A 16,181-nucleotide genomic window follows, 5' to 3' on the forward strand; every position below is an offset into this window, starting at 1 on the left:
TATCGTTCAAAAGTTTGGAGATGTATTTATTTTTTGGAAGAAATGTACATTTTATTTAGCAAGGATGCATTAAATTGATAAAGCATTTAACAGTAAAGACATTTCTAATGTTACAAAAGATTTCTGTTTTAAATAAATTCAGTGGTTTTGAACTTTGTATTAATATAAAATAATAACAAAAGATAATGTACAGTATCACCATTTCCACAAAAATATTAAGAAACCCAAATGTTTTGGACATTGATAATAAGAAATGTTTAATGAGCACCAAATCAGCATATTAGAATTATTTCTTAAGGATCATGCAGCACGGAATTAAGTCATTTACATATTTTACAATATTACATATTGCAATAATTTTTTTAATTATATTTTTGATCAAATAAATCCAGCCTTGTTGAGCATAAGAGACTTCTTTCAAAAACATTAAAAAAATCTTACCGACCCCAAATGTTTGAACGGTAGTGTATATGATGCTGCTGCTATTCTTAGGACATGCTGCTTTGGTGATGTGAGGGATTTGAAAACTGAAAATGGATTATTAAGTTTTGGAATCAGAGAAATTTGTCTTTATGAGTCTGCTTATAGATCACTAAATGAAAGTCACAGCATATACACATTCTCAGTAGTAACTGAGTTATGGTCTGGCAAAGCTTCATAGACAAATCATTTCCAAAGGGGCGTCACCAATGGACGATGACGTAGCCTATGCAGAGCAATGGAGAAACATCCAATCAGAGCGATGAAGGAGAGGAAGATTGCAGAGCGACGGAGAAACATCTGAGACTCTGACAGCAATTCTCTGTTTGTGATTTTGAGGAAGATGTTGCAATGGCTTCTGACAACTTTTGCCATTGTTGTAAAAGAAATATGATAAGAGCTGGTGTCCACCGCCACTCAACATCAAGCTCTGATCGCATTTGCCTCCTGTTGTAAGGCATTTGTTTTGCGATTAGAACGCGATTTGTAATATTTAAAAAATAATAATAATATTGAGTCTTTGGAAAATGGTGTCTCACAAACTCACTCAATTTATTCAAATTCATCCATTTCAGATGTGTTAGAACATTTTCAGACTTGAGCATAGTTACGCTAGTTATTTATTTATAATTTTTTACATGATTACCAGATCTAGTGTGAGGAAATAAGCACAGAAAGGCCAGATCTAGCCAGAGCTAGTGTTAGCACATTTGCTCAGGTTTTAACGAAAAGGAAAAGTTTAAATCGCTTAAAAAATCTGCAATATATGATTCGACGATTCGAGTTATATTACACGGCGACATCCTACTTCACCGTCGCTGCGCTGTCGTCATTGTGTAAAGCCCGCCCCAACATTTCTGATTGGTGCCACGATTTCAACGGATTATGAATGTGTTTGAATGAGCTCTTTGCCAGACTACTTGCAGAGCAAATCTAAATTTGCTGGAAGTTGTCTGGGTTTTCCCAGGCTAATAACCATCCTGACATCCCAACAAACCTTGCATTGTGTGTTACAGAATGGGTTGAATGCATTGCACCTGGCATCCAAAGAGGGGCATGTGGAGGTGGTGGCTGAGCTGCTCAAACTGGGCGCCGACGTAGATGCAGCAACCAAGGTCAGTTTGACACACACACACACACACACACACACACACACACACACACACACACACACACACACACACACACACACACACACACACACACACACACAGCTTGAGGAGATGCTTGTATTTGTGCTTGATATCACATGGCTGCTCCTGTGAGCATGTTGACACTGGGTATAAAAAGCCTCTAGTGCTGCATTCACTCTGCAGGAATGAATTGTGTGTGTGGAGGTAATTTACAGGCCAGCGGAAACAACACCTCTGGCAGAGGGGACGGAATGGTGGTGGTGGGATGCCAGTAGGACAAAACCCCCCCTTTAGATGGGGTGACACAAACAGGTGGTAGAGGGATTAATCTAGATATGCCACTCATTCTCACTCGTTGTTGTTTCTCTATCTATTCTAATCCAGAAAGGAAACACGGCGCTGCACATCGCTTCACTGGCGGGACAGACGGATGTGGTGAGAGAGTTAGTGACCAATGGGGCCAACGTCAATGCACAGAGCCAGGTACTCCACAAACACACTTTTAACTCTTTCCCCGCCATTGACAGAATTTTCCGGCTTTCTGTGTTTTTAATGTTATGGTAGGAGGCGCTCTTACTCGTCTACTGAAAATGTACAGAACCTCCAGATCAAAACACAGGAGAAAAAGAAGCAGAATCAAGTGATAAAAGCATTTTTATGTACGTTGTAGTCTTTGAAAAAAAAAACTCAGCTTTTTTTAAAATGTAGCTTTTTTTATGAAACACCCATATTAACCCAAGTATTAATACAAAAATCTAGAAAGCATGAAGCTAGAATAAAACGGCTTGTGAAAATTATCAAAAATGCTGGCGATGACTGGCAACTTTTTAAAAACCTGGTTGGGGAAAGAGTTAATATGCAAACAAATGCTCATTTAGTTGGATCAACCAGCTTTTCTGCAAGGCAGTGCACATACTCTCTCAATCTGTTGCTATTTTAGATGACCAGCCAATAAACACCCAAATATACACACATACAAACACACACACTGCTTTAAACATGAGCTCAATAAGTTATGAAGGCCACCTACATTACTGGTGTGCCAGTAATATTAGTACTTCCTGCTCTGAGCTCAACACAGTGCACAGATGTAAACACTGGTAAAAAGGGATATATTCTGCACTTTTGTAGCATTTTATTTTTTTAAAGAAATGCTACACTTATAAGCTTAGTCGAGATTTTTTGTGCCAAATAAATTATAGTTAGGGTTTTTAATGACAATTGTTTTACCCTCTCTCTGACGTTTAGAATGACAGCAGTTCATTGGGCAGTTTTTTTGCTGATGTCAATTTCATGATCATTTCTCACTGACACATTTTTACAGATTTAGTTTTAATAAATGGAAAAAAAATTGAGCTTTGCGTAGGAGTTTGTCTTCATGGTTGATTGAAATCTTTCTTTGTAAAAGAAGCAAGGAAACTCCTGTTTCCTTTCATATATTTCAATCTATACCTTTTATTTTTAATCCAATGCTATTAGAATTACATATTCACATTCAAGTATATAAAAGGGATTTTGAACTGAAAGCAAAAGTGCTAAGACAAAGAATAGGTAAAACATGATGATGAAGGGAGAATGGGGGATTGTGTCTGTGCCCCTGCTTGATGCTCCATCATCACAAATTATTGCTATCTCTTTACCTGCACGGTCAGCATCTCAGTGTTGCCATGGGAACAGGGTCACTTAGGTTAAGGCAGGGGGTGTAATGGGGGGTCTATCCTCTCTGGGGAAATCTCCACTTATTTCAAAAAATATTAAGAATGACAGAGTTGCCATGACAACCTGTATGTCTAGTTACCACATCAAGATAATGCTTATTAAGAAACTCAAAATAAAAATGTTCACTTCTGATTGATTTCTCTTTGCCGAGAGGAGAGGGTGGGTTGCTCAGCAGTGTCGCTGGGATAAACAGTGTGTCTAGTAGACCATAAAACTGAATTTTTTGCATTTCAATTTCAGTCTCTGGTATCTTTTTGATGGCTTTTAAAATATCTGTTATGTTTACGATTCATATATTGTATATTTGAGTGCACATCACATGGGTCTAAAAATGATCTCTATGGCATTCTGCTGTGAGGCTTCAGAAGTGTTGTAGTTGTAACGCCAAGGATATTTTTTAAATGGCATTTTGACATATAGGTGTTGCAATAGTAAAACTAAGATAAATGATGGTAAAAGGAAAAAGGGTGAGCAAAATACTGACTGATTAATGATTTAAATGTATATATAATGTTAATGTAATGTTTTTTTTTTCAGAATGGGTTTACCCCACTTTATATGGCCGCACAGGAAAACCATATGGATGTGGTGCGCTTCCTCTTGGAGAACAACTCCAGCCAGAGCATTGCCACAGAGGTTTGTGTGCGTGTGTGTGTGTATGTGTGTGTGTGTGTGTGTGTGTGTGTGGGTGGGTATTTTGATTGATTATTGAGGTGAGCGAGAGTGACCTTGAGTAGTTCACTGATAAGTGCTTCCTACTTGCCTCAGTTCTCCTCCCCACATTTCTTTTTCTCACATATAAGGTTTGGGGTCTGTAAGATTTTTTCATGTTTTTGAAAGAAGTCTCTTATGCTAACCAAGGTTGCATTTGTTATATGAAAAATACATTAATGTTGTGAAATATTATTATGTCACATGATCCTTAAAGGGAAAGTTCACCCAAAAATGGAAAAGTGTTTATCTGCTTACCCCAGTGCATCCAAAATTATAGTTGTCTTTGTTTCTTCAGTAGAACACAAATTAAGATTTTTTTAATTCCATTTTCAGTAAGTTTCAGTCTGCCAGTCATAATGCATGTGAATGGGTAATAACTCTATGAGAGTAAAAAAAAAACATGCTTAGACAACATGCACAAAAAACCTGCTGTTTGTGATGACACATTGATGTCTTAAGACACTAACCGATTAGTTTCTGTGAGAAACCGAACAGTATTTATGTTATTTTTTTAATCTCATATCCAGACGAATCTCATCCAGGGTTCCCATCTGTCATTACTTCCGTCTAGTCAAACTGGTGCGATCATATATATATATATATATATATATATATATATATATATATATATATATATATATATATATATATATATATATATATATATATATATATATAATAATATGATTGATCGCGGCAGTTTGACCTTACAAGACGGAAGTAATAGCGGATGGGAACCCTAGATGAGATTACTAGAAGTTGAACAGTTGAAGTTAAAAATCTTTGTGTTCTACTGAAGAAACAGACACACCTACATGTTGGATGCACTGTGGGGTAAGCAGATAAACATCACATTTAAATTTTTGGGTAAACTATCCCTTTAAAGGGTTAGTTCACCCAAAAAGGAAAATTCTGTCATAAAATACTTACCCTCTTCGGAACTCATCTTCGGAACACAAATGAAGATATTTTAGTTGATATCTGATGGCTCAGAAAGGCCTCCATTGACACCAATGCCATTTCCTCTCTCAAGACCCATAAAAGGCACTTCTCACTACAGTGGTTCTACAATAATTTTATGAAGCGAGGAGAATAGTTTTTATGAGCAAAACAACTAAATTACGACTTATATAGTGATGGCCGATTTCAAAACACCATGTCGTAAAGCCTCGGAGCTTAATGAATCAGTGTATTGATTTCAGCAGTTTGGCGGTTTGACACGCGATCCGAATCATAAATCGATACGCTGATTCATATAGCTTTGAGGCTTTACTAAGCGGTGTTTTCAAATCGGCCATCACTAGATAAGTCGTTATTTTAGTTTTTTTTGCACACAAAAACTATTCTCATTGCTTCATAAAATGACTGTAGAACCTCTGTAGTGAGATGGGCTTTGTAACGACGTCTTTAGTGCCTTTTATGGGTCTTGAGAGAGGAAATGACATTGGGGCCAATGAAGGCCTTTCTGAGTCATCGGATTTTAACAAAAATATCTTCATTTATGTTCTGAAGATGAACAGAGGTCTTACGGGTATCGAACGACATGATGGTAAGTAATTAATGATACATTTTTGGGGAAACTAACCCTTTAAAAAAGCATTCTAATATGTTGATTCGCTGCTCAAGAAACATTTCTTATTATCAATGCTGAAAACAAATCTTTTGTTTGAAATTTTTGTGGAAACCCCAACATTTTCTTTTATGGATTATTTGATGAATAGAAAGCATTTATTAGAAATGAATAGAACAGCATTTTGTTCAGATTTTTTGTAATATTATAAATCTCTTTTCTGTCACTTTTGATCAAATGAAAAGTATACTTTAAAAATGCTTTAATGACCTTTGAACAGTAGTGTATATATTAGGAAACAGATTACAGTAATACATTTCAACAGAAGTATATGAAGTGATAATCAGCCCTGTTGTTCTTCCTTTCTTTAGGATGGCTTCACACCGCTAGCCGTAGCCTTGCAGCAGGGTCATGATCAGGTGGTTTCTCTGTTGTTAGAGAATGACACGAAAGGTAAAGTCCGTCTGCCTGCGCTCCATATTGCAGCCCGCAAGGACGACACCAAATCTGCAGCTCTGCTTCTTCAGAATGACCACAACGCGGATGTTGAGTCCAAGGTCTGTCTGAAAGACACTTGCAAACATGTTCAACCATTACTCACATCTCTTCCTCCCTCTTTTTATCACAAGTTCTTACTGAAACAGCACTATCCTGGTCAGATATATACTCCTCTACCACCCACACACTTACTTTCCCACACATTATTTTCTCATATTTTATAATGTAATTAAGTTTACCTTACCATATATATTTTATATGTTTTGCTTTTAAATGTGATTTAGGTGTTATTTTTTCCTTTTCACTTAATTTAGTCTGCTTTATACATTTTACTAACTATAATTAACTTTGCAACTACATGTCAACTACCAGTCATTAGCGTATTAGTAGACTTTCTACTGAACATCAGCTAACACTTTATTTTGATGATCCCCAACAGACATTCTCCTGACTATAAGTAACTTTGCAAGTACCAACTTATTCTACTTGCCTTAACCCTAGTGCTAGCTGACATGTAATTGCAAATGAATGAGTTAGTTGACTTGTAGTTTGTAGAATATCTAAAGCGGATCACAGTGTAACAAAACACAAAACACGTGTCCTTTGTTTTGTGCTTATCTGTCAGTGTTCACTAACTGCCCATTCTCTCCTTTCCTCACGTCTCAACGTAGATGATGGTGAATAGAACAACCGAGGTATACCCATGATAAGCATTAAGCTGTTGACTCCCACCTCCACCCCCTGCTTTGCCTAGAACACCCCCTAGTGTTGTTCCCACCCTTGTTGTACCATCTCTATTTTTGTATCATTTCCTGTTTTCTCTTCTCTTATTCGCTATGTGCCCTCCCTCTTTGGGGATGGAGGAATGAGGCCATGGCTTTGGGTGGAGGGCTGAAGCATGCTTTAATTTCTGCAGCTATCGGCCGTGGTTCCACATCTCAACATGCAGCTTTCTGATTGGTTAAAAGAGTTTTATTAATGGTTTTGTCTAGTTGCTGGTAAAAGGATGTTAATAATGGTGAATATAAACTATTGGTTCGAGTGTTTCAGTTTTTACAGTCCTTTAATCTGAGATACTGCTGTTTGTAGAGAGATTTTCACACTGGGTTAACAACATGTGGAGTAAATAAGGCACAAGATATAGGCTACTTTTGTTGGACTTTACCAAGTCAGACTGATGGCAGAATGTCTGGGCTCCCTAGCAGACTGACACGTAAAGCAACCAATCACAGTTTGGTTTGTTTCGTGTCATTTTTAGGGGTGTGAAAGTGTAACGTCAGACCGGTGTGTAAAACTCTTGGGTGAGATTTTAAAGAGTCCATGCCGCAAGCATGACATACTTCAGAAAATTCAGCATTTAGTTTATCCTGAAGTGCTCATTGTCACAGTTGTTAACACTACGGCTTGCTTCTTCCATAAGGGGGTTTGGTGTCACGGCATCATTTGTTTCCAGGCAGAGGGTTAAAGAGCATGATACACACATCTCCCGGACATCCTGTTGAATTCAAACCAATCAGATGACAACTTCAAAAATCCTTAAAGGGGGGGTAAAACACTCAGTTTCAGTCAATCTCATGTCAATCTTGAGTACCTATAGAGTAGTATTGCATCCTTCATATCTCCGAAAAGTCTTTAGCTTTATTATATTTATAAAAGAAATATGGGCTGTACCGAGTCTTTCTGGAAAAAACAGAGCGCCTGGAGGCGTATTGTGTTGGCGGAGCTAAAGAATGACAAGCGCGGAAGCAGTGACGTCCTCAAGCGTGGAGAAACCCATGGCTATCGATCTCAGCTAATAGATATATGATCCAGAATCATTCGGAGGCTGAAATAAATTGAACAGGAGAAACAGCAACAGCAGGACGCCCGTCTCTGTGGTATGTACTGTATTTAGTGACCTGTCAACATTTGTGTGTCTTTACTGGCAGTTTATGAGGACATGATTCGGTTTATGGACTATTGTATGCGACTAAACCTTAGCAGTAGCAAGCAAAACGGTTTTGCACGTCAGACTAGTGTAACGTTATACATAGAACAACAATGGAGTAACGTTAGCGCATTTGAATGACGAAGCACGCAATCGTGTCGTTTACTGATGTTTACTCACGCGACGATAAGCAACAGCACAGACATTTGAAGCAGTTTTACTCACCGGCTGCTTCCAAAGCAGGACCGAACCTTTATCGCTGGGACCGCTCCATCAAAAACACAATTCTTTGGTATGATTTGTTGAAGTCCTGACAGCAGTGAACGGTGGAGATCCACTTTGCGACGCGACTGAAGCAATGTTGTGAAGCTTCCCGTCATTTCTGCATTCAAATCGGTTCAAATGCAGCGCTGCCTGACTTGAGCGTTGAAGTCACTTGATGTCACCTATAGGAATAAAGTGGAGCGTGGCGCGGAATGTTTATGGGCGTGCATTTCCTCTTTCGCTCTAGTCACACGCGCACGCGCACCCTACCAGGAGAAGAGCCCGTACGGCCCATACAAGGACCTTCCACTCTATTAAAGTCAAGCCGAGCCATACTCGAAAAAAACTCTCCGAAACTTGTGAGAAACCGGAAGGAGTATTTTTGACACAGAAATCCTCCATCAAACGTCCAAAATTAGTTTTTGAAACTTTGTCTATGTTTAGGATGGGAATCCAAGTCTTTAACAGTGTAAAAAGCTCAGTATGCATGAAACAGCATTTCACCCCCCCTTTATCAGGCGTTTAGCCAACGGTCCGTGGACGTGACATCTGAGGCTGAGACTACATTACCTAGGTCAAACATGATCATCGCTATTGCCACATTTAAAGATCACATGAAATCAAAATGTAAGCTTTTTGTGGCTTGAAGCTTGGTTTATACTTGACGCGTCCGCACAATTGCGAAGGTGCGCATGGCAAAAATGACATTGTCGTGGAGGGGGTGGTCGTGTGCGTTGAAAGCACGAGACCCCATTTTGCTTGGCGGTGTGCAAGGTAAATGTTGTAACTTTGCACGCGGCTCTGCATCCAAAGATGCGCGAATTTGAGGCGAATAAAGCTGAGCATGACGTCTCATCACGCCAGCATCCAGTTTGCACATCTAAATTAGTTGCTTATGTTTACAAAATGAGCCTACAAAAGCAGAATTAAGTCCTTTTAATGAAAATAAAAATAGATGTTTAATAAATATATTCACAAAACTAAATTAAAATGTTTAGTGAAATTAGAAACTATATAAGAAATCATTAATTTAGTTGTATACATGTTCTCCTATTTAAATTTTGTTCTAATGTCACATTTGGGGAGAATCGTGCACAGTCAGCGACGGCTTGCGCTGCGGACCCATGCGACAGTATAAACAAGGCTTGAGTCAAATAGATACACACTAATTTACATTCATTTTATTTTATTTTATTGTCCTCCAAGATGTTGATTTTTGTTATTATTATAATTATAATTGCCACCTGCCTCTGATATCTATACTGTGTTGAAAATCATGATGCTTTTGTCTGGATTTGGTTGCGCTAACATTCCACTGATTGTGAGAAGTTGTTAGAATCGAATCATTTTAAAAGAGTCAGTGTGTGTATATATATATGTGGCTTCCTTTTCTTTCATTTTAAAAGAGTCAGTGCCGTATATATATATATATATATATATATATATATATATATATATATATATATATATATATATATATATATATATATATATATATATATATATATATATATATATATATATATATATATATGTGGCTTCCTTTTCTTATGCCGATTCATTGCAATACATCTTTTGGACAATGTGAAAAGGTTTATGCCTTTTATGGAAGTCCATTTGGCCTTTTGGAGATTCAAAGAGAAGTCATTAGAATTAGAGTATTAGATAATGCAAAGGTCACTTCACTGGCACATCCTGCTACTGTTGAAGTGAGAAAATGGTAAAATTTTAAGTTTGACCTTTTAAACAACTTTTATTACTAACTGGAAGTAGCATGTTGTTTCAACATTTTTCATTTGGTTTGGCTGCGAAAGAGGAACCCGGCTGGCCAGCTACAGAGATGAGACGGTCTGTTAGTTTAGTCCTCCTCCCTGGGGCTTGTGCATGGGCCTTTAGACAAAAACTCCCTCGGTTTCAGTTAAACAGCTGGAAATCTAGCTATTTAGGATTGTTGCAATGTTGCTAAAACAATCTGCACATGTGCATGGTCAGGTTTGCCCACATGGCAAGAAAGCTGTGTTGATTTGTATTTCACAGTTTTGCATGATAGAGAGCATTGCCAAATTGCAAACTAACGAACACATATGATAAAGTCATATTCCTGATGTACTCATCCTGGTATAATTATCTACATAAACATTTATAGGGTTTTCTAAGTGAATAGAAATTTGAATGCATTGATCATGATGACTTTATGGCGATGATCCGACAGTATGTGTTGTCTTTAAGTCTAGAGCTGTTTGCAAATATCATGGTTTATTAGTGTGCAACTGCAAATTTTAAACCCCTGCTGTTTTTTTCCATTCATGCCTGTGGCTAATAATTGCAATAATTCCCCTCAAAATGGGTGGAGCCCTGTTCCCTTGGAGATGAGAGAGCAGACAGAGGGGAAGGGCTATGCTCAGAACCACCTGCTTTGTATCGGATTATTAGCTAATTGAGATGGAAATCTCCATGACTGGAAGGGCTTTGCTGCAATGCAGCCTACAGGATAACTCCATCTCGCTTTGACAACTGTGTCTCATATTCAACATTTTCTTAAGTCCAAAAATAGTTGATGTTGATGAACCCACCTAGATCCATTATAATTTACTTTGTCTGAGTTTCTTTCGATAGAATGTAGTGAATACAGAATAAATAGCTAAATCTTATTATTAGAATTTGAAATATAGTATTTAGTAGGAAGAGGATTTTGCATATAAATGTTTCTGTAAAAATGTGACAAGTTGTCTAACACTCGCTGTGTCTGAATATACCTACTTCCATTATATATAGCAGGTGGAAAAATAGTATGTGAGTCGAGTAGTATGTCCATATATATATGAATAAAATGCGGACGTACTACACCTGCAATCTCGCCGGAAGTAGTAGGTACTTATATGTACTTTTCACCTATTCTTTAAACACATATATATGTTTAAAGAATAGGTGAAAAGTACCTACTACTTCCGGCGAGATTGCAGGTGTAGTACGTCTGCATTTTATTCATACTACACACATTCATTCTATATAGAGCATACAGCCAAATGTAGTGCCTACTATTTAATATAAGAATTTGGATGCAGCAACTGTCTTCAGGTAAACCCAAACTCAAGGTAGTTCAGGTAATTAAATGGACTGATTTTTTTTTATAAAACATTCTGTTCTGTCTTTTTTTCTTCATCAGAGTGGTTTCACTCCTCTACACATTGCTGCCCACTATGGAAACATCAATGTTGCAACACTACTGTTAAACAGGGGAGCAGCAGTGGACTTCATGGCAAGGGTAAGCTTTGAGATTATAGGGCAATATATTTAAATAGTCTGTTTAAATCTTCTCTTAAATTTTCCTAAATGCTTTGCTGAGTCCGCACGTTTGAAATAGATTTTTATTCAAAATGCAGCTAGGCCTGATTTTAGTTTGATCATGGACATGCAGTTTCTCTGAGCAACAGAGGAGGGCAGTATTGCATTAATGCTACATGCAGAATTGGATCAGACTGAAGCCTAAAATGCTCCATAAGTGTTTTGCTGAATGAGCTAAATGATCTGCCTACGGCTCTTTGTGTGCACAAATGCTCACATGTATGTATGTATGTGTGTGTGTGTGTGTGTGTGTGTGTGTGTGTGTGTGTGTGTGTGTGTGTGTGTGTGTGTGTGTGTGTGTGTGTGTGTGTGTGTGTGTGTGTGTGTGTGTGAATCTGCCAAATGCCCTACCGACTGAAACATCTAAACTGTCATATGGCCGGCATAGTCCAAACAAACACATGCATGAATCAATTTAAGCCCGAGGGTCACACAGTTACAGTGCATCCTATGCACAGTTCAGGAAATTGTGTATGCTTCCATAAAAATAATAAAAATATAACATATTATTATTTTATACATAGTTACAGTATGTACTATAGATTTACTCCCTGTGAAGTGTGATTGTAACAATCTCTTTTGTTCCTGCTGTGCATCTTATGGTGTTTGTATGTCGCATACAGAATGACATCACTCCACTGCATGTGGCGGCTAAGAGAGGGAATGGAAACATGGTGAAGTTGTTGTTGGATCGAGGATCAAAAATTGATGCCAAGACCAAGGTAACACACACACACACACACACACACACACACACACACACACACACACACACACACACACACACACACACACACACACACACACACACACACACACACACACACACACACACACACACACACAGACACACACACACTATAATTCAACTACAAATTAGATTTGTGGACTGCAAGATTTTTTAAATGTCTTTGAAACAAGGCTTTTTGTAACATTATCATTACTGTCATTTGTGATAAATTTAATGCACCCTTGCTAAATACAAGTATACAAATCTTACGGACCTTAAACTTTTTAAAAAATTGTGTTTATGCACAAATATTGCAGTAGGCATCCACTATTATAAAATATGAAGTCATTATAATCAAATGTACTAGTAGTAAAGGAAAAACAAGAAAATATGTTGTTGCTTGAATGAATCTTGAAGTACTTCAGCGTTCTTTACCTCAAGGAAAATGTCAGACAGCTTCTTAGGACGTTCCTACAGTTATATATAGAAGCTCACCCATTGAGCTTTTACCTCAGGGATTTCTCAGATGAGCCCAAGTTTCACAGAACATTATGAACCTTGTAAACAGTTTGTTACTTATAATTAGCTTATAATTAAGGGCAGACAATTGGTGACTGGAAATAACAGCAACTAAATAATTTGTATTTATTCTATTTAGTCTTCAGTTTAGGCACATAAGTAAAAGTCACAATGAAGTTTAAAATGTAGTACATTAAAATGAATAGCTTTGCACAACAAAAAAAACCATATCAAACAGGTCAGCATGAAGTTTAAGTGGAGCATCTGAAGCTGCTGAGGTTTGTCTGTGGTATCAGCTGTTCTTAGTATGAGCTCATATTAATATTATGTAACATTTTATCTTTGTGTTGGCCTGTTTCTCTGTGTCTGTATGTCTATATAGGATGGTTTAACCCCATTGCATTGTGGTGCACGAAGTGGACACGAGCAGGTTGTTGAGATGCTGCTGGACAGGGGAGCACCCATCTTGTCCAAGACGAAAGTAAGACTTGTTTTTTATTTAGTAATTATTTTTTTTTACCTTAAATATTATTTGACAGACCCTTTGTGTGTGAATGTGGATATGCAGGTGTGATTTCTGGTCTACCCATAATTTCTGCACATGCCTAAGACTGCCCCCGTGTGGCCATTATTTCTACAGAAACAACAACATATTTATCAGGCCCTCTTCATCTCTTTGTTATCACATTTTCTCCTGACTGTCCAATATTTTACCATAGATTTTGGTCTTGGGTGCAAAAGCAGGAGGGATTTCCTGTCATACTTACAATACCCTCAAAATGACGTAAATGCTTCAATTTATTCACATAGAGTGTGAGCTTTTTTAAACAATGGCCCTCTTTACACATTTAAACGGTTTTGTGTAGAACAGTCTTTTTAAATATTTAGCTACTGTATAAAAGTTATCCAGTTAGTTTTGTAGAGAGCAGTTTAAGGCGTCATCACAGTCGAATCCAGTCTTTTCAATAGGAATCCAGGCGATCAGGTATTTCGTTTGAGAGAGAAAGATTTCCCCAGGCAGATTTCACATTAGGTTCAGCTGGTCATGTAGATTCACTGCATTGTCCAACTAGCCTGGAAACCAGCTGAACTAAGCCCAGCCCAGAACTGTTCGGACCGATCAAACAGTCAATTGTCTTTATACGATAATGGACAGATGATCAACAGTAACATAATCATCCCCTTCACCAAAGAGCGCTTGGGTTGAATTCGTTCTAATCCTAAACGGTTCGCATATTCATTCACCTTTACTATTTCTCTCAGAAATGATGATCGTGTCGGTAAGTACTCAGTGTATCCTGAATTAATTTTAAAACACCGGCAGAGATCGATTACACTCATCTTCTTCTTCTACTTCTTCTAGCGTTCATACAATTGAGTTCTGTTGACAACTATGCGTCGCTCAAGTCAACGTACGTCACTTACTCCGTTGCTCTGATTGGTTGTAGGTCTATCCAATTGAGTGCAGAGACCATTTCTTTCCTGGTTCGGTTTAAACTCGCCCCATAAATCACAGCCCAATGGAGCAGTATCAGACTTGTATTGTATGACGATGTCAGGCTATTGACTGACAGACAGCTGCTTGTTTTGACTTCTTTGTGAGCTGTGCTTCATAAATTGACGCTTCATTGAAAGTAGACAATGGCTTTTTTATTTTAATCTGTCACTAGTGGCCAATATTCAGCATGTTTTTATTGTCAGCAACAACCAATACATTATTCTGTTTGGCTGACAAGTGTTGAAAGCTTTTATTTTGACATATTCACGTTATATTCACCTGTGTACTGTATGTCAGTTTAGCATTACTGCCTTTTATTTGAGAAAATATGATTCCCATTGCACTGTAATAAGATCACAGAATCAAAAAATCTTTTTCGTTTTTTCAAATTTACTTTATTTTTCTAATTATCTATTTTAGTAAATATTATTTCAAATAAAAAATAAATGTATTTGATGCATAGGTTTATTCACTATCTTTAAATTAAATTGTGATATAATTAATATCTGCTTTATATACCTTGCTCGAAGACATCGGCTTTTGCCATCAAAAATTCTATGTTGATCAAACACTGTCTATTAATCTTGTAAAATTAACATTTCTATTTTTTTGTTTACTATAGAACGGTCTGTCTCCTCTGCACATGGCGACCCAAGGGGATCACCTGAACTGTGTCCAACTGCTGCTCCAGCACAATGCCCCGGTGGATGATGTCACCAACGATTACCTGACGGCACTGCACGTGGCTGCTCACTGCGGACATTACAAAGTGGCCAAAGTCATCGTAGATAAGAAGGCCAACCCTAACGCTAAAGCCCTGGTGAGAGCAGAGAGAAAAAGAGAGCCATACACGATCAAACTCTGAAAATATATTCTTGCTCTCTCCTTTCTCTCTCTGCATTTCTTTCTCATTGTGACGGGTTTATTTTCCTCCGTTCACATATGTAGCTCTATGAACGTTAAACTCGCACTCCACAATGTCCGATATAAATAAACAGTTGTGTGTGTTGCCATAGTAATAGTAAGACATTCTAATGACAGTTTAAAAATAAACCTGAACCTTAGAAATAACTTGATGTGAGGTTTAAAATAGATAAAATCAACAAGATAACACACAGCTTTATTACTGAATACCATGGGTTTATCAACCAAAGGGTGGTTTTTGTGGATCCCCACTTCTGGTAAAGGTGGGTGTGGTGGCATCTCAGTCAAGCAGAGCATGTTTGTGTTTTACATTAACAGAATGGTTTCACACCTCTTCATATTGCCTGTAAGAAGAACAGAGTAAAGGTGATGGAGCTACTGCTGAAACATGGAGCGTCAATGCAGGCAGTCACTGAGGTACGAGAGAGATATGAGGATTGAACATAAGTGATATGATATAGTACCTAAACTAGACATGTATTTTCATAGACATTAATGTTTCATAGTATTAGATATGTTTCTGAAATATAACAGCACAAGCAGTGTTATATTTTTTCATTTTTGTTTTTTTTAAATTGTTTGTAGTCGGGGTTGACGCCAATCCACGTTGCTGCATTTATGGGTCATGAGAACATAGTGAAACAGCTCACACATCATGGAGCCTCACCCAACACCACCAACGTAGTACGTTTCTTCTTTTAGTACAGTGTCACTCACAGAAATATACATTTTGTGAAACTTTGGGTTGAAGTGTTATGTTTGATTAATCATGTCATGCATGAAAAACGAGACCAAACGTTAAACTTCGCTTTTCGGAAACATATGATTTCACTTCCTCTTTTTTTGTTTTGAGGTGGATA

The 16,181-nt window shown here is 37.6% G+C and overlaps 1 protein-coding gene across 9 annotated transcripts in view; it reads left to right on the top strand.

The window, feature by feature from the left end:
• Positions 1-16,181, top strand: part of ank3a (ankyrin 3a) — a 118,302-nt gene that overhangs the window by 31,880 nt on the left and 70,241 nt on the right. For all 9 annotated transcript variants that reach the window (XM_067455649.1, XM_067455648.1, XM_067455650.1 and 6 more), the window contains exons 3-13: positions 1,497-1,595; positions 1,998-2,096; positions 3,870-3,968; positions 5,988-6,173; positions 6,786-6,809; positions 11,472-11,570; positions 12,274-12,372; positions 13,282-13,380; positions 15,020-15,217; positions 15,640-15,738; positions 15,907-16,005. In XM_067455649.1, the coding sequence (XP_067311750.1) occupies positions 1,497-1,595; positions 1,998-2,096; positions 3,870-3,968; positions 5,988-6,173; positions 6,786-6,809; positions 11,472-11,570; positions 12,274-12,372; positions 13,282-13,380; positions 15,020-15,217; positions 15,640-15,738; positions 15,907-16,005 (1,200 nt within the window). The remainder of the gene's footprint in view (positions 1-1,496; positions 1,596-1,997; positions 2,097-3,869; positions 3,969-5,987; positions 6,174-6,785; positions 6,810-11,471; positions 11,571-12,273; positions 12,373-13,281; positions 13,381-15,019; positions 15,218-15,639; positions 15,739-15,906; positions 16,006-16,181) is intronic.

This window comes from Pseudorasbora parva, chromosome 10, assembly GCF_024679245.1.
Source record: "Pseudorasbora parva isolate DD20220531a chromosome 10, ASM2467924v1, whole genome shotgun sequence".
Classification (NCBI taxonomy): domain Eukaryota; kingdom Metazoa; phylum Chordata; class Actinopteri; order Cypriniformes; family Gobionidae; genus Pseudorasbora; species Pseudorasbora parva.